Source organism: Daldinia decipiens (genome assembly GCF_022478715.1).
Source record: "Daldinia decipiens strain CBS 113046 unplaced genomic scaffold F4813scaffold_1, whole genome shotgun sequence".
NCBI classification, from domain to species: domain Eukaryota; kingdom Fungi; phylum Ascomycota; class Sordariomycetes; order Xylariales; family Hypoxylaceae; genus Daldinia; species Daldinia decipiens.
Window position 1 is genome coordinate 1,630,348 of NW_026054544.1, and position 17,404 is coordinate 1,647,751.

The following is a 17,404-nucleotide window of genomic DNA, read 5'->3' on the forward strand; positions in this document are numbered from 1 at the left end:
TGAACAAGGCAAGGTTACCTTTGAATATGTACAGCAATATGTACGGCCGCCATGGCCGTGCGCCAACGGGCCGCAAGGTACGTATATATCGCACATAGTATCGCACATACATCGAGACGATTAGGGTAAAGTGTCGGGTTCGAATTTTGTCTTCTGACGACTGGGGAAAGAGAATACGCCTCTTGCCTGACAAGACAATTCTTCTATCAAGTCGATGCCATCAAAGCCTTGAGTTTCTATCTATGTACCACACGGCATAAGGACAAAAAGAAAAGATCTTAGCCTAGCTTGCTTGAGATATAAGGATACATTAACTATATAAAATACATTATACATTTAATATGCTAAGACTCATATGCTAAGGAATGGAACATACTACATATGTAACCTAGCTATGTACCAACGTACAGGCATGAGTTCGCCTCCGCGCACTCCCCACACATTCCGCCAAATCTTACCCCCCTTTCCCTCTTGATTCCGTCCTAAGAAAAGCGTTTTACGTCTTGGCGCGGTGGCCAATTTCGAGGCCTGGAGACAAGCAGGCAAGCCAGGGCTGCTCCCTGGCCCATGCCCATGGTCCGCTTGCATGGTCTACTGGGACAGGCTAATGGTGCTATGTAATGGTGCTAATGGTAATACGTGCCATAGTAAAGCAGCTATGGAGTTGCGTAGCGGTAATATATAGTCACCTACCCCCTCGGGTTCGGCTAGCATCATATTCCTAGTATACCTAGCATAAGCTGGACCTCGTCACCCTTCTGTCGGCAGCAACCCTTCTCTGGCAGGGGTATGTTTATGTGGTACAGTACAGTACGCGTATTTAATACTATTATCGAACCAATCACGTCTGTGCTGTCCGGGGTTACCTTACCGATGGAACCGCCCTGGATTCGAAGAAGCATCTGCTGGATCTCACCGGAGCAGCTAGCGAAGCTAACTCGCTCTTATGTAAGTTATACAATATACAATTATATCCAATCCCCTGATACAATTTAATATACAAGTACATAGTATACATTATATTATGTACATTGCGTATGTACGTGAGGCCTTTGGATCCTTGTAAGGCCATGGTCGAAAAGGCCAAAAGCTATCAATTAACTACCACGCCCCCTTTTGCCGTCTGACACCCCACACCCCCCCCCCCTTGAACACGACAATAAGCCTATTAACAACGATCATCAAGCAAGGCTCGCTCTCTCGCGCTAGGATAAGCACACATCCTTTTCCCCCTTCCAACGCACCCTCCCGCTGAATTTCGGCTCACGTTCTACAAATTTACACACCCCCTTTCTACGTTGCACGCCCTTTACACCATCCACTTTCGTTTACGCCGCAGGAGCACGGTACGGAAAAGGTAAGGCAAGGCAAAATGGGGGCCAAGGGTAGTCCTGCGACAGGCGTCTAGCGCCTTTGTCCTTTTTACATAGACGTCGTTCAAACCGTTCCTTTGACCGCCCACCTATTTAGAAATATACCTTGCAACAACCGACCACAGGAAGGAAAAAAAAAAATCAAAGACTGTAACCTAGTCTAGCCTACAACGCCAACGCTGCCATCATCACCCATCCGTCCCCGGTTATCAATACAATGAAGGATCCCTTTTTAGACCGACTAGACCCCTGCCGGAACCATATGACGCAGGAAGAAAAATAATACAGTTAAGTACAGCTAAGCGGGAACCGTCATACAGGTTGAAGCAGACACGCGCAGACACGCACTTACATGCATACATACTACTACATATACACACATGCCAAACCAGACCATGTCTCTAGGTAGGTATTGTTTCTCGGCCCTATCGCCCCAATATAACCCATCCGTATGCCATCTCACATAGCAACTGTCCCCACGCTTTTAGTTTGATTTATCCTTTTTAATGAGGCCCTTTGCTTTCTCATGTTACCACATTCTTGAACTTAGTAGCCTAAGTTAGCCTTTGAATAGACCTCATATTTACCTGCCCGTCCTCCCTCTATTCCGAGGTTTCTCTCACTCACCTACGAAATCTTCAACGGAATACTCATAACCTCTTTACACACGCCTCTCTATACAACGTCTTATCACCATGATGCCCTCGCTCTTAGGGGCTAGTATGCCTCATATGCCGCCTCAGAGCTACTCTTCAGATCCAACATTTGATGAATTATCCCGGCAGTTCGCTTTTTCCGATTCTATACGAAGGATATCTCGTGGTTCGACTGGGCAGCGGACGCCGGGAGCTATGCGTATTGTCAAGCCGAGTAGTGCCAACAGTAGTCCACAAGCCATGATGGCACGACGGAGGACCATGATGAACGACGGCAACCTTGCTCAGCGACGTCAGCAGGCCCTGAACCAAGCTGTCATGCAGCAGATGCAGCAGGACTGCACATCCTATTCAACACCGGAGATTCCCATCAAGAGGAATAACCGGCCAGTTAGTTGGCATCCGACTTCATATTTCCAGCAGCCACAAATGCATATACCTATGCCACAACCGGATTTTTCCCAATATGTCATGCCAGCACCAATGTCATATCAGCAGACAGACATATATTCCGGATACCAAAATCTACCACCAACTCCGGCGATATACTCTGGCCAGACCTCACCTATATCCAGTATGTCACCGCTATGCTTACCATACGCGGAATCTTCTCAAACTCATCCTACACCAACTTACATATCAAACGATGTGTGGAACCCTACGCCGCAGTTTATGCCTAATTATACAGTGAACTCGAGCCCCGGCGAGTTAGAACCATTTCCGTCTTTTGACGGACAAACTTCATTCAACTGGGATAATACCCTTAGCGCTCATGATTTCAATTCTTGCACGGCCCCTCCAACGCCGGATGAGTTCCAGCCCGTACAACAACCACAACCCATGGTTACTCCTGAGGAATCCATACCGTATCAATCGCTTGAGGAGCCAGAGGAGGAAGGAGAAATATTAGTGGGCATGGGGCTATATGATCCACCGTGCAAGACGGATGAAGATCCGAGCTTAGACTACTACCGAACAACAACATCACAGTTACTAGACACGACTTATAGAGGACGAGGTCGCGGATGGAAACTAGAAGAGGCCTGGGAACCGCCAGTATCAGACGATGAAGAAGGAGATGAAGATGATGAAGAAGATGAAGGGGAGAAGGAACAGGCTACAGAGTGAACCTCAACCGAGCAAAACTGGATATAATAAATCCAGCATTAATTTCCGGGACAATTATCTACAACTCCATCCGGATTTGAGTGAGGAAGTAACAAAGGGATCTCTTGAGGCCTTGGAGTTTTTGTGCCTAGGAGAAGGACATGCATATCGTGCATACAAGATTCGTAAAAGATATCAATAGCTGGAACAAGACTAGTGTAGTTATGAAGCACTTGGCTTTGACCGTTCAAAAAAAATCAAGAAATACTTGAGAATCTCGATCCACTGCAAGTATAGTAAGAACCGGTGACATGTCATTTGTGACGACTCGTTAGCCGCGGCAAGTGGTACTTGTAATGATAATTCCAAACCGTTGGACCTAAAATAAAATTCATCACGACTCTATGTAGGTACCTAGGTATGGAAAGCGTTGCGTGTAAGTCTTGTACCCAGGTATCCTTAAAGATCTAGGTTAGGCATATATGGGAGCCAGCTCTGATAGGCCCAGACTAATTTACGTTTGTCGATATGCAGGGGACTAAGCTCGGGCCCCCGTCAGGCTAAGCAGGGATCTCCAAAGTTCTATTTGGGGCTCTGCGTCCAAACCGACGCTGGCTGCTGCTGCTGCTGCTGCTGGTGCGCATGCAGAAAGAAGGAGGTGGGTACGTATGGTACATAGGTACATAGCTATGTACCTACGTTCTCCCCCCCCTCCCACGCCCTGGCCCGAGACGGTCCCATGTGGGCTGTTCCCCACCCTACCCACCCTACCCACAAAGATCCTCAAGTTAGGAGATCCATGTGGGGCGCTAACGAAGCTGTGGATATGGCTGCCATGCAGTTATGCTTGCGTCACATGTTGCTCTAGGAGGTTTCCATGCACGGTTGGATTTTAGTGGGCGCTTTTTCTCTTTTTTTTTCCTCTTTTTTCTTTTTCTTTTTTTCTTCCTTCCTTCCCTTTCGCAACTATCTAACTGGCTAGCTACCTCACTAGATCGCAACGGGGTGAAGAAAACTAATGCAATGGAACTAGCCGTTTGGGGACATTCCGGCCAAGTATGTAATGTAGGTACATATGTAATGTCCACCATAATAATATTTCCCTGCCCCTCCCCCCTCCAGCAAGCAAAGCACAAAAACCTCCTCCATCCGTCACGAGAAAACTATCGTGGACGATCCCGGCTAGGAATTTAGTAGCGGCAGCCCTCTTTTTTCCTTTTTTTTTTTTTTTTTTTCTTATCCGCATTTATTACTCGGTGCCACATACACGAAGATTGTTTCCGACTAAGCTGCCCTTGGCGTATGTGCTGATTAAATTACTTTTCGTGTTGCTACTTGGACACGGCAGATCTATAGTACGGTAAAGTAATAGGTAATACGCTAAGTAAAGCCTCTTTGTTTTAGTGAAGCCGTTTGCTTACTTCAAGAACTTAAGTCGGCAAGATTTGGCGAACATATGATGTCCGGTCCGTGCATGTTTCAAGCCTCTTGCCTATAACACAAGAATTGATCGGATATTGAAGGCGGGCGAGATGCCCCAGCTAATAAAATCCAGGACTAAGTTTCATAGGTTAGGTTATAGGTAGTTTTACGGAACGAAGGGAGGAGCAAAACAATAAGGGAAAGTAAATATCTCTCGCCTCTACCACGTATACAGTTAGAAAGCCAATATGATGATACACTATTATTCTGACGAGCTCAAACTCCAGCTTCACCTATATACCTACCTAAGGTACCTAAGGTACCTAATACACAGTGAGTCATGTCGGCGTAGACGTGTCTAATCAGATGGTTATCGATAAAGTAGTACGGATTCCGTAATCGGGACCCCGCGTGCCCCCCCCATCGCAATGATAAATCTTTAAGCTTCAAGAACCAAGCTTTTCGTGTTGGGCACTGGGTTCAACTATATACCAAAGAGTCGAGCCATTGATCAGTGAATACTTACAAGATGTCGGCCCAGTAAGAAACCCAAGCCCCCCATTGCGTATTTCTATCTTCTCATGGATTCTATAGGAAGGTATTGATGCTCGGAGCGGGTTTCGTAACCCTCCCTACACTCCACATTCTGAGCGATGCTGGTATTGCAGTCACCGTTGGTATGGCAAATGAATCCCTCCCGAAAGCTCAATACAGCCAATTGACCTGTTCGAAGCTTGCAGAACTCTCGCATCGGCCCAGTCCCTTTCTAAGGGAGTCAAACACGCCACCCCCATCTCCCTTGACGTGAACGACGACAAGACTCTCGACACCGAGGTTGGCAAGCATGACCTAGTTATCAGCTTAATCCCCTATACCTTCCATGCCACCGTCATCAAGTCGGCCATTCGCCAGAAGAAGCATGTTGTCACGACAAGCTACGTCTCGCCGGCCATGTTGGAGTTGGACCAACAAGCCAAGGACGCCGGTATCACCGTTATGAACGAGATTGGCTTAGGTAAGTTCCTTCTTCAATGCTTGCTTCCCATGTCTACTGAAAACTAACCGACTACCCTATAGATCCCGGCATTGACCACTTATGTAGGAATACCCGCAAAATGTGAGCCGAGTACGCAATGCTAACCCTTTCAGATGCCGTCAAGACAATCGAGGAAGTACACAAGGCCGGGGGGAAGATTCTAAGCTTCTTATCCTACTGCGGCGGCTTGCCAGCTCCTGAAGACTCGGACAACCCTCTGGGTTATAAATTTAGCTGGTCGTCTCGTGGAGTTCTCTTAGCCTTGAGAAATGCGGCCAAGTACTGGAAAGACGGCAAGGTAGTAGATGTTGCATCAAAGGACCTGATGGGTACTGCGAAGCCGTACTTCATCTACCCCGGTTACGCTTTCGTTGCCTACCCGAACCGAGACTCGACCCCCTACAAGGAGCGGTATAATATTCCAGAGGCACAGACCATCGTCCGTGGCACTCTCAGATACCAGGGCTTCCCCGAGTTCATCCGAGTGCTGGTCGACATTGGATTCTTAGATGACACCGAGCAAGACTTCCTAAAGCAATCCATTACCTGGAAAGAGGCTACACAAAAGATCCTAGGCGCCTCCGCAAGCAGCCAAGGCGACCTCGAGTCTACAATTGCGTCCAAAACCACGTTTGCTTCACCGGAGGAGAAGACACGAATCGTTAGTGGCTTGCGGTGGATTGGTATCTTCTCGGACGAGAAGATTACCCCCCGAGGTAACCCATTAGACACTCTGTGCGCGACGCTAGAAAAGAAGATGCAATACGAGGAGGGGGAACGAGACTTCGTAATGCTGCAGCACAAGTTCGAAATCGAGAACAAAGACGGCAGCCGGGAAGTTAAGACGTCAACCCTGTGCGAGTATGGCGATCCCAAGGGCTACAGTGCGATGGCTAAGCTAGTGGGTGTGCCATGCGGTGTGGCAGTCAAGCAGGTGCTCGATGGTACTATCTCCGAGAGGGGCATTCTTGCTCCGATGAGCTCCAAGATTAACGACCCCTTAATGAAGGAGCTAAAGGAGAAGTACGGCATTTTTCTGAAAGAGAAGACCATACTGTGAGACGTCGGCTATGTCGGTTGATTTAGCTACAGCGATGTAGTGGCAGTGGTAGTGGTAGTGGTAGTGCGGTACAAAAAAGGGGGCTTGACTAAACCTTGAAGTGGCCGTGAACTTTTACATAGTGCTTTCAAAAAGGTAGAGAAAAAAGGGTGGGCTTGTGTACATATGTTAGGAACTTAGCTAAGATATCCATAAATCGATGGAAATACTAACATATGCGCGTATGTATTTTTACGTATTTTTAGTCGGTTAACTTAGTCAAGTACCTTTAGGTTAGGTACCTACATACCTAGGTACAATACCTATGTTAGGTATTGTACATAAAGGAAACCCAAAAAGCGGTGTTTTCCGAGTAGCGAGGTGGGGCAATTTGCATAGCGAAAAAGCTACAATTTTATTTTTATTCCATCCAATGACTCGAGACTTCAAGGTTTAATACTTACTTCCATGTACTTATTATTCTCTGCGGCCAAACTCTTAAAACTGGTTATTCCAAAAGATTGCCCTGGTTTAAATTACAACACCCCCCCCCCCCTGCTGCCGCAACGGCAAGTCTTGTCGGTTAGAGCCTAGACGACTTGACTGATTCGTCCACCTACTTGTGGCTGCTGTTGTTCCGTCGGATCATACATACATAGGTAGGTATAGTATATATCATGGTGCAGTATATCCACACGCCCTGGCGGGACCGCGGCGAGCTGCTGCGTGTTCGTCGGCAGTTTTACCCAGCTGGAACTGGCAGTACAGCCGATTCCCGTGACGAGGAGCATGGTGGTGGTGAGAAAAGGAGAGCCGAGGAGGCCGCGAAGCAGCACGCCGTGTCGCGCGTCTCCATGTGGATGCAGCGCGGCGGCTGTCCCCACTTGGTCGAGTCTACCGCCCTGCTCGTCGCCGCCCTCCTGAGCGACGTCCGCGAGACAAGGGCTACTTCGTCGTACGCTATTCGCGCCGCGTACGCCGCGGCTTTTAGTCGGTACGTATAGCGTCCCTCATTTCCTGCATAGTTGTTCCTAGGTCGTTAGTGGGCTTGTTCGGAGTATCCGGAGAAGGCAACCTGGACTCGTGATGGCTCACGTGGTAGGGGCGGTAGTTTAGCTGCCGTGCTCGTTCGACTCAGCCCGGCTAGTTAGGCTACATACGCCATTGTACCCATTGTACTTGATAATTGGGTTTGGGCTGTCGAAATATATCCGGCTAACGGCGACCTGTCTAATTATAGCTTTGTAACCGGCCTGCTAGACAGCCAGCAGGACAAGCAGCGCAAGATGAGCATGTACTCGATCGCCAAAACGATCGGGTTGCCGGCGACTTTTGTCGAGCTGCGGCACCAAGCTACGCATGAGCAGCTGCCTTCTCTATCGAAGCTCAGGACTGCGGCGAAGAAGGCGCTGGCCTGGATATGGGACTACTACTGGAAGAATCTGCCGGGCGAGGACGGCAGCGCTGGTGAAGATGAGCCGAATGCCTGCCGGGGTTTATTATTAAGGTATCTGGATGAGGACTCGACGGTACAAGCGAAGACGCTGCAGAAGCAGTTAAAGCAGTGGGACGAGACAATCGTGCTGCAGAACTTGGCCGAAATTGAGGATTCGTCCGAGGACCCCAAGATCATCTCCCGGTGTCTACGGTTGTCGCAGGCTATACTCGACGGAGACTTTACGTCTTCGTCGATTGTGAAGAAAGACGCGGAAAATGTGGCTGCTGCGAGGACGTTGGGTGACGTTAAGGCCGATATACAGGCGTTGGATGAGGAGCTCGAGGCGGTAGAGGGTGTTGGTAGCAAACCTGAAGCTGTTGAAATACCTATACAGATGCCGTCGAGTCAGGTAAGGGGGTGGTCGAGATATGAAGGCCCTTGGAAACCGAAGCCGATTGGGGTTGTGTAGGTAGGGCATTTTTACATTATTGAGGATATTATATCTGCGTAGTAATTGAGATAACATTCTCAACTATATTATTCATACAGTTACGATAGGGTATATACTACATAATCTATAAGATAGTAGTTGAGTTGAACTTCATAAGCCGAATGTTCTATAATTTGTGACAAATGCAATTAACCTGATAGGTTATCAAGAATCTTGACACTACCTGCCAGCTGGTCTCATTCAACTCATAGCTTCGTGCCGGGCCGTCCAGTAGCGAATCGACGTCATGGATATCGTCGGGTTTATAGCTACGAATCTCCAAATTCGTTTGTAAGCATCGGAGTATTAGTCGGATCACGAACCATAGCCGCATACTTTCCCGCCTCATGAATTACCTTGCAAGAACAAGACCTCTACTAGCTACCCGGAGAATAGGCACCTCGACCGCGGCTGTAAGTTACCAGACGCACTTGTTGCCATCAAGGGACTCGCTGTTGACTCCGCCGTAGCTTGCCTTCACCCGCAAAATGCAGATCCAATCAATTCCTATGTGTAAGTCAAACCTACTATCTGTACCTTGCCTACTTATACGCAGCGGCCATAGGGGCTCAGGACTAAGACATTTATAGGGACGGGGACGAGCGACAACTACGCCTATCTTCTCGTCGATGACAAGTCCAAAGACGCCGTCATTATCGACCCCGCGCATCCCGAAGAGTGAGTTAGAGCTCATGATATGCACACCTCCCACAGTAAGTGCAGTCTAACCTGGAGATTCAGGGTTACGCCCGTCTTGAAGAAGGCTATTCAGGATGGCAAGATCAATCTTACAGCTATTGTTAACACGCACCAGTGAGTATATTATATTTCAATACAACTTCTAGTTCTTCTGGCGCTAACAACGCTCATAGCCATTGGGACCATGCGGGTGGAAACGATAAGCTTGTTAGTTTACACTGTATCTTCTCGTATTTATGTATCATATACATTTATACAATATTTTCATATGGCACGCAATATTCTAATCCGAACGTCTACGTAGAAAAGTGATCTAGGCACTCCAAATCTCCCTATCATCGGGGGTAAGGACTGCCAGAACGTCACACAGACCCCTGAGAACGGCAAGGTATTCAAGCTCGGGAGTATTGATATCAAAGGCCTTTACACGCCGTGCCACACGCAGGACAGCATCTGCTGGTATGTAAAGGACGGTGACGATAAGGCCGTCTTCACCGGAGATACCCTATTCCACGCAGGTGAGCATACGCATTGCTTCGCAGTCTACGACAGGCCTGGAAAACTCGGGGCTAACAAGGCGTAGGTTGCGGAAGGTTCTTTGAAGGTAATGCCGAGGAGATGCATACGGCCCTGAACAAGACGCTGGCTTCCCTCCCGGATGATACCAAAGTCTACGTAAGTATTCATCTATTCTACGACAGGGGAGCTTACTAAATATTCCACCTGTACTAATATTGAATAGCCCGGTCACGAGTATACCAAGTCGAACGTCAAATTCGGCGTCTCGGTTCTGCAGAACGAGGCTATCAAGAAACTACAGGCGTTCGCGGAGAGCAATAAGGAAACGCAAGGGAAATTTACAATCGGCGACGAGAAGGTAAAGCTTTTTATCTCGATTGTAATCGAAGAGTTGGAGCTAACGGATTTGACATAGCTGCACAACGTGTTCATGCGAGTAGAGGTAAGCGATGACGACCCGAGGACGACGTGATGATAAAACGCTGACGATCGCGAAGGATCCCGAGGTCCAGAAGGCTACCGGCAAGACGGATCCCGTGGAGGTTATGGATCAGCTGCGGACTATGAAGAATAACTTCAAGTGAGTAAGTAATAAGCGCTGTTGTTGGTCTGGGTGGTAACTAAGATATTCATCGATGCTGACGAACCTAGACCACCACCCGATAGTAAGATCTAAACACGGAACGAATACGTGCTTGTCACTGGGGGAGGGAGAGGGATAGGGTTGTATTTAGAAGCCGAACGAGCGATATAGTTACGGAAGCATGTGCACTGCACGTTAGGGTTCCTAAGCAGAGCAGTCATCACTTATAATAAATAAATATATCTGACAATCTGAACATAACCTCATGACATATTACTACCAGTTAGTTATTCCTAGGTCTGTATCTCCTCTAAACCCAGCGAATCACCCAACCAACTACACAAAAAAGGAAAACGGGGATTTCTCCAGCAAGCACTAAGCCTCAGCCCACCTTCAACGTGCTAGACGCCAATTAAGCAACTTGCGGAACGCCGGCCTATAGAAATAGGACGACGCATGTTGTTCAATCTTGCTTCACTGTCCACACTTGCTCGCTGTTTGTATATCGAGACGGCAAGCTCTAGCATATTTAGAAGCTGGTATGTGTATATATACCTACCTCTCTTGTCCCGGCATCCCGTGCTTCTTTTGCACGACCCCTCGACCTGGAACTTCCCGGCGCCTCTGATCGATACGATACACCGCGCTCGCCTACCTACCGCGAATGCCCGCCGAAACTTTGCTTGTTCTCCCTGGAGATGGGCATGTTGTAGCTATACCTAATGCGATGTAGCAGCGTGATGCCGTTTCGACGGGATGGATGGGACTGGCTGTTTCTGCACACTGGGGGAATTCTTATTTCTAGTCGTGACGCGAGTAAAGAAGTTGGATGGAAAGAGAAGAAAAAAAGTGCAGAAATTTTCGGCGGTTTAAGTAGGAATAAGTGGGCTGCTTGTCGGCTGCTAGCGGCTGCTAGCGGCTACTAGCGGCTGCTAACGGCTGCCGAATTTGTATTGTACAGTGTTTTTTACTGTGCGTAACTTTTTGGCATCTCTCACATTCAAAACAGTTATACACTTATTTTAGTAACTATCGAATTTATACTGATCGTTTATTATAGGCCATTCTATTAATTATAGAGGACTATATTAATAAGGTCATAATTAGTCTATATTCATCTTAATGTAAAAATCGGTATGTATATATGCAGCTTAAAACTAGTCCTAAGGCGTTATCGGCTATATATACTCCTTGACCTCCTATGCTCGTCGGCTACATCCTACGTTCTTCGAGTATCAATATTCGTAGAAGAATCTATCAATGTGATCCTATTCGTTTCGTCGCGGTACCTTCGGCACGAGCCACCAGCTAATTCCGCCGACAACGAACAGCACTAATACGATGGGCTGCAATACAGCTACGCCTGCGTTCGTCGCTATCAACCCCGTAATGGAAGGGAATAGGGCGCCTCCGGCTTGCGCGAGTACGAAGATAAAACCTGAGAGTAGGCTGTTAGTCTCTAGGCCATCAACAGCATAAACCGCTACGTATAAAGGGGCCTGTCTTACCCAGAGCGGCGGGCTGTGATTCCCGAGGGAAGAGTTTCGAAGCGACTGACATGCCCTAGAGAGAGGGAAAGCAGGTTAGTAGTAAACCGGCTAATAGTCAGAACAATATACCATCATGACCAATCGTCTAAGAGAAAGAGAAAGAGAAAGAGAAAGAGAAAGAGAAAGAGAAAGAGAAAGAGAAAGAGAAAAAGAAAAAGAAAAAGAAAAAGTAAGTCCTCAGAAGCAGCAACACTCACAGTAGCAAAAAACGGCCCAGTAAAGAACCCGATAAAACTCAGCGCCACAGCGCTCCCAACAATATTCGGCTGCAGCCAGAACCCAAGCTGCAGCGCAACGCACAGCACGCTATACACCAACAACATGCGCTGCTCGCCGTACCGAAACGTCGGCTCGGCCAACAGCAGCCTGCCCGCTAACATCCCGCCGTAAAACCCAGTCGGCACGTACCCAATCGCCGAGAGGCTGCCGCCCCGCACGGTAGTCAAGAACTCGACGACCCAGCCGCCGGCCGTGAAGTTGGCGCCTAGCTCGAAGAAGTAGAACATGCTGATCAGCCAGAGGGTCTTGGACTTGAGCAGGCGGGCCATGTCCGTCATGGCGGCGCGGTTGCGTTTCTGTCGTGGGGTTGTGTCTGCGCTGGTGGTGGTGGTGGTGGTGGTGGTGATGATGGTAGCGTTGTTCAACCGGCTCCAGAGTGAGTCCCGGAAGGCGACGACCACGCCGCCGACGTTCAGCACCGAGATCCCGATTAAAACCAAGTACACGCGCTTCCAGCCGTCGATGGCCATGGTGTTGGCGCTCGTGGCGATGGCGGTGGCGACGAGCGGGCCGATGAAGCAGCCTAGGGCGTAGCATCTGGGCAGGAGAAGTTAGTAGGTTGGGCAACTATTTATTTCTTAACTAATAATTAAGTCTAACTGGGTAGTTATCAAGAACTCCGCAAAGAACGCAGTATCATGTAACCAAGTGAAGCGAAGTGAAGGGAAGGGCGGAGCTGCAGGTAAGTTAGTTTCGACGTTAGGCACATACGCGTGTATAAAGCTAAGCCAGCGATGCGGCACGTTCTTGAGCCCGCTGACGAACGTGTTCGAGTGCGAGTCCTGGTACGCCATGCCGAGCGCTTGCAGGAAGAACGTGATGCAGAAAAGGGGCAGCGGGCTCCACGGCCGCAAACAATGCGCCAGTAGCTGCAGCACGGCGCCGACGCCGAGGAGCTGCCCGAGAGTCATGTGAGCCGTCATGATGGGGTTGGTAACGGCGGCTAGGAGCCAGCCCGCGAAGGTCGTTCCGTAGCTAGATGTTGGTTAGCACCTGGCCCGGCTTGCTAAACGACTTGCGGCACTCATACGTGGCTGGCTATAGAATAAGAGGCGTCACTTACATGATAGCGATCTCGCCCGTCCCAATTCCAAAGCTGGAAATAATATACGGGATCAAAGGCCCAAGCGTGCCGTCGTTGACCCCGGCGCAGAAGAACGAGTACCCCGCAACGACCAGCTTTAGATACGGCGTCGCGGGCTCGCTTCTGGCGATATCCGCATCGGCCGGCGCGTCTTCCACGTCTTTGGACGGCGGACGGCGGAGCTCCGTCATGGGATACGCCTCGGCGTCGGCGAGCGAGGTCTGTATCGTTGACATCGTGTGTTTGGTAAAGAAAGTTAGCTATAAGTTATAGTTAGTTACCTAGGTAGTTAACTACATAGTCTATAACTAAGAAAGATAGACGGGATAGTCTGTCTCTGGAGGACCTGTCCCATCTATCACCGTATCAATGAGAATCGCCGCCGAAGAAGGCGCCTACTTTCATTTATTTATATATATAAAAACCCCTGGCCTACAATTCCTCCCTTCCGCATCCCTGAGCTCCCGTCGGTTCAAGGTCGGAAGAACTCGAAAACGACGAATTGGAGGCGCTCCCGCTTTAAACCCCCCGCGGACCGCCTTGCCGGGAGAAGCGGTGCTCGGCTCTCTGGTTGGATAATTGGTGTACCTATTCCCCACGGAGCACAGCAGTTGTGACTTGGAGCAAGTCAGAAGCCATGTCCTTATATATTTATATTAAGGAGATTTATCAAGAGCATTATAAGAGTATTTTTGTTCATGATTACTACGCCAGGTCACGACTAGGACTTACAACTAGAACTTGGGTATAAGTAACTTACGGCTCGTGATAAAATCGTAGACTCTACTCTATCATCAACCGCCAAGCGACTCGGGGTTAAATAAGCCATACATTAAATTCCTTCCTAGAGTCTAGAGAACTGATATAAATTAAACACTAAACCAATGCCCTAGGCGACATATTTATAGAGTATGGTAAATATTCGATCTACGATACGTACATAGTCAAGCTGATCCGCTCTCTATCGCTATAACCACGCAAACCCCTACGCATTGCGCTGTGGCGGAAGCCCAGGAGAGGATGGGGACGCCTGCGCACCTCGCAGATTGATAGACCCGATCCTCGACACGATATTGTTTCCCACGGCATCTACCGCTCCTCGGGGAGATGTTAAGGTCGGGCCTTGGGCGGCAGTTTCCTGCACCTTAAACAACTTGATCGCCGTTCCGTTCCACACGCCTACGGTGCCCTTGGAGACTTGCATCTCGCTTGCGAACACGAAGCTCCAAACCAGCGATTCGTACCAGCCTAGAGCTAGGGGCGACCACTCGAATGAATGCACTCTAACCGGGGAAGGTTCTACACCGACCAAATCTGCCTCTTGAATAGCCTTCAAGGTTGCGGATGATGGTACCTCTGCCGTCAGTCCTTGCCGATTGATTAACACGGTCAATTGCTGGATGACGGTGAGGATCGTATGGAGAGGAAGCTCGGGAAGCCAACTCTCGATCCATTCCGCCGAGGGCTCGAAAATACCAGGTGCAGATTGACCGGCTGCCGAATAGCTACTGAGACTCGTCACGCTATTCTGCCGAGAGAACGTCGGCACCCCCGCAGGCATTTTCCCCCTAGCTTTCTCCGACATTCCCCTTAATTGCGTTGGTACTGCATCTTCTACATCGGCAACAGAAGAGGCCCGAGAAGGATTCTCGCTCGGGCTCGATTGCGCCGGTGTCGGTCGGTTATCGTCCTCCTCATCGCTATCATCCTCGGCGTCGCCGATAGCAAACGTCGTATCCTCCTCTGGCACATTGCTTAGCGTTGGTGTTCTTGGTTGTGTTGTAACGGGGCTGCGTAGACTCTCGACGGAACTACGCCTCGAGCTTGCATCCAATGGGTCTAATGACTGCCCAGTTTCTTTCCTTCGACGATTTCTTCGCTCGAGTTCCTCTTGACCACTCTCAAGCGTGAAAGTTCGTAACGCCTCAAAGCGTTTTCTATTCTTCAATATTAGGTAGATAAAGTGAGGATTCTCTGTATTTCCTGTTAGCAAGCTCTGATAGTATGGATTGATAAGCTACCGACTCTTGTATTGATGCTCAATCAGAGCGTTCACTGACTCCAGGAGAGATGCGAGGAGATCGTGATTGCTATCATTCGCAAGAAGAAACGAGGGGGAGGACATCGAATTGAACAACTGTAGCAGTTTTGAACTCGTCGTGCCGTTGATGCCCTCTAGATAAGCAGCTATGTTGTTGATCACGGCGAGTAGCGCCGGGTATATGGCAGAAAGCTTGCCCTGACTTCTTGTGATGAGGTTGTATATGGACTTCATGAGAGTTAGCCAAAATCACTCTTAAGAGTATACAATCTGCTTACCTGTATCAAGAAATCGGCGTATGTGCCTTTAAACCCAGGGATTCGAATCACAACTGGCAATGTTTCCTGTCCTTCGAAGTGCTTGTTAAGATTGACGCCAAAGTTCTTCTCGACACTCAACGTCTGTAGCAAGAATGCGCACATTCGTACGACACCTTGTTTTGAGGCATCTGTCTTATACTCGGTGGCATAGAAAAGGAGGAGGATAACAAAGTCGTGTGCTCTCTGGGTATCGATCATAAAAGATCTAAATCGTTTGTTGCATTGGGTGATTTCCCAGAAGAGCATTATTATCTCGGGAGAGAATCTAGTCGTATTTTGGGTCCCGGGAATGTACGAGATGTTGGCCTGAATAGGCTGATTGAGTATCCGTGTCATACCATCAACAATGAATTGGAAATCCTGAGGACGATGCAGTCTTCCGAGGAAATGGCGATAATAATTCTTGGGCGCAGAGCCAGTAGCGGGCTCGGGTATTGGGTAAATAAGGGTGACTAGCAGGAACTGTAAGGTATAGGCGATGAGTATCTCCTTTGGATCCTTGAACATAAGAGTGTTATAGGGCACACGCCAGCTTGCTGGATTGTATTTGAGGGTCTGGGAAAATTAGTATCTGGATAATATGCTTTATTAAGAGCGGATCTTACAGTATTCAATAGGGAACACAAGACGGATAAGACGACTTGCTTATCCGGGCATGTGCAGATATATGTCAGAGACCTAGTCCCTCTAGTTGGTAGTATGCTGGGGGACATATACATGCTCTGACCTGCCAGAGTCAGAAGAAGGCGTAGGATCTCGCATCGATTACTCTCGTACTCCTTTGTCGTAGGTACAGCTGTGTTGCAGCCCACGCCGCTCTGCCAGATGGCATAGGTAACCTTTGGCTTGCCATGGGGCTGCTTAGGAACTGTCAGGTCGGAGAAGAAAAGGAGGTCGATGAGAGTATCGATAAGTTCCTCTGCTAAGGGTTTTGCCTCCTCGAACTCGTCAACAGGGAGCGGCTTCGCTTCTTCCTCGGCTTCATCGAAAAGCACCTCGTTCGCTATAGTAGCTCGCCTCGTTCGCTTTCGTCTGGTACCCCAGAAGAACTTATCTTCCCAGCCTTGCAGGTGGTCTACTTCGTACAGGTAGGGCAGAACGCGGGTAAGGATACGGATACAATTCAGGGCATCGCGCTCGGGTGCGAACTCGGGGTCGGGGAATGAGGGATGGTGTCGCAATATGAAAAGGCGAGACGTCACAGCAAGTATAAGGGTTTCTAGGTTCTCAATTGCTCTATCACGAGTTCGACGAATATCTGCAGGCGCAAAGAGACTAAATATGTCCTCGGAGGACTCCGGGAGCTCCCAGAACTGTGAAGGATTAGAGAAGAAAGAAAGCTAAGTAAGGATATAGGACTACTACTACTAACAGAGGTCCAATATGGGTCATCAGCAGGTATATGTCGCTCTTCTGACAACCTGAAGATGCCCTTTTTGAATACTAGCTTGGAGTCGCTGGCACCCATTGCGATGAAGTCATACCATGTCTACATCGAGCGACGTTGGTTGAATCGGAAAATGGATTTATGCAACCCAGTTCTGCTCTTGAGGAAAAGCCGGGGTTGAAGATTTGCTGTTATGGTATTACAACTTTGGCGACTCTGATCCAAGTCTAGAATCTGGTCATGGATTAGAGTTGCGGCTTGCGATTTGCTGCGTTGCATTCTGTTAACTTCAAACGCGCTACGTACCGTGAGATGTACATCTCATATACGGGGTAGGTACCTAGGTATAGGTTAGGTACCTAAGTACCCATTCACGGACCC

The 17,404-nt window shown here is 48.7% G+C and overlaps 6 protein-coding genes across 6 annotated transcripts; 4 read left to right on the forward strand and 2 right to left on the reverse strand.

Moving 5' to 3' along the window:
* Window positions 1-1,557: 1,557 nt before the first annotated feature.
* On the forward strand, window positions 1,558-3,258 carry F4813DRAFT_18352 (uncharacterized protein). Its single transcript, XM_049239340.1, has 2 exons — window positions 1,558-1,778; window positions 1,948-3,258. Exon 2 carries the CDS (start codon window positions 2,069-2,071, stop codon window positions 3,155-3,157), a length of 1,089 nt encoding a protein of 362 aa, XP_049105002.1. The 5' UTR covers window positions 1,558-1,778; window positions 1,948-2,068; the 3' UTR covers window positions 3,158-3,258.
* A 668-nt stretch (window positions 3,259-3,926) lies between these two features.
* Window positions 3,927-4,374, forward strand: F4813DRAFT_342765 (uncharacterized protein). The gene has a single exon (XM_049241455.1). It carries the CDS (start codon window positions 3,980-3,982, stop codon window positions 4,328-4,330), a length of 351 nt encoding a protein of 116 aa, XP_049105003.1. The 5' UTR covers window positions 3,927-3,979; the 3' UTR covers window positions 4,331-4,374.
* Window positions 4,375-4,677: 303 nt separating this feature from the next.
* Window positions 4,678-6,886, forward strand: F4813DRAFT_18369 (Saccharopine dehydrogenase). The gene is made up of 6 exons (XM_049239344.1): window positions 4,678-4,877; window positions 4,941-5,098; window positions 5,153-5,235; window positions 5,292-5,573; window positions 5,636-5,656; window positions 5,708-6,886. Exons 2-6 carry the CDS (start codon window positions 5,088-5,090, stop codon window positions 6,652-6,654), a joined length of 1,344 nt encoding a protein of 447 aa, XP_049105004.1. The 5' UTR covers window positions 4,678-4,877; window positions 4,941-5,087; the 3' UTR covers window positions 6,655-6,886.
* Window positions 6,887-7,310: 424 nt separating this feature from the next.
* On the forward strand, window positions 7,311-10,455 carry F4813DRAFT_384609 (Las1-domain-containing protein; the record flags this gene model as incomplete). Its single annotated transcript, XM_049246111.1, has 12 exons — window positions 7,311-7,627; window positions 7,874-8,480; window positions 9,032-9,074; window positions 9,152-9,239; window positions 9,303-9,374; window positions 9,434-9,467; window positions 9,565-9,778; window positions 9,844-9,935; window positions 10,003-10,137; window positions 10,195-10,221; window positions 10,277-10,359; window positions 10,431-10,455. 12 exons carry the CDS (start codon window positions 7,311-7,313, stop codon window positions 10,453-10,455), a joined length of 1,737 nt encoding a protein of 578 aa, XP_049105005.1.
* Window positions 10,456-11,630: 1,175 nt separating this feature from the next.
* F4813DRAFT_384610 (MFS general substrate transporter) lies at window positions 11,631-13,511 on the reverse strand (the record flags this gene model as incomplete). Its single annotated transcript, XM_049246112.1, has 5 exons — window positions 11,631-11,800; window positions 11,871-11,925; window positions 12,110-12,728; window positions 12,792-13,166; window positions 13,255-13,511. The coding sequence occupies 5 exons, from the start codon at window positions 13,509-13,511 to the stop codon at window positions 11,631-11,633; spliced, it is 1,476 nt and encodes a 491-aa protein (XP_049105006.1).
* Window positions 13,512-14,019: 508 nt separating this feature from the next.
* On the reverse strand, window positions 14,020-17,299 carry F4813DRAFT_342791 (high-temperature-induced dauer-formation protein-domain-containing protein). Its single transcript, XM_049241456.1, has 5 exons — window positions 17,009-17,299; window positions 16,242-16,949; window positions 15,595-16,191; window positions 15,301-15,544; window positions 14,020-15,249 (listed from the first exon to the last, which is right to left on the reverse strand). Exons 1-5 carry the CDS (start codon window positions 17,102-17,104, stop codon window positions 14,261-14,263), a joined length of 2,634 nt encoding a protein of 877 aa, XP_049105007.1. The 5' UTR covers window positions 17,105-17,299; the 3' UTR covers window positions 14,020-14,260.
* Window positions 17,300-17,404: the final 105 nt, after the last annotated feature.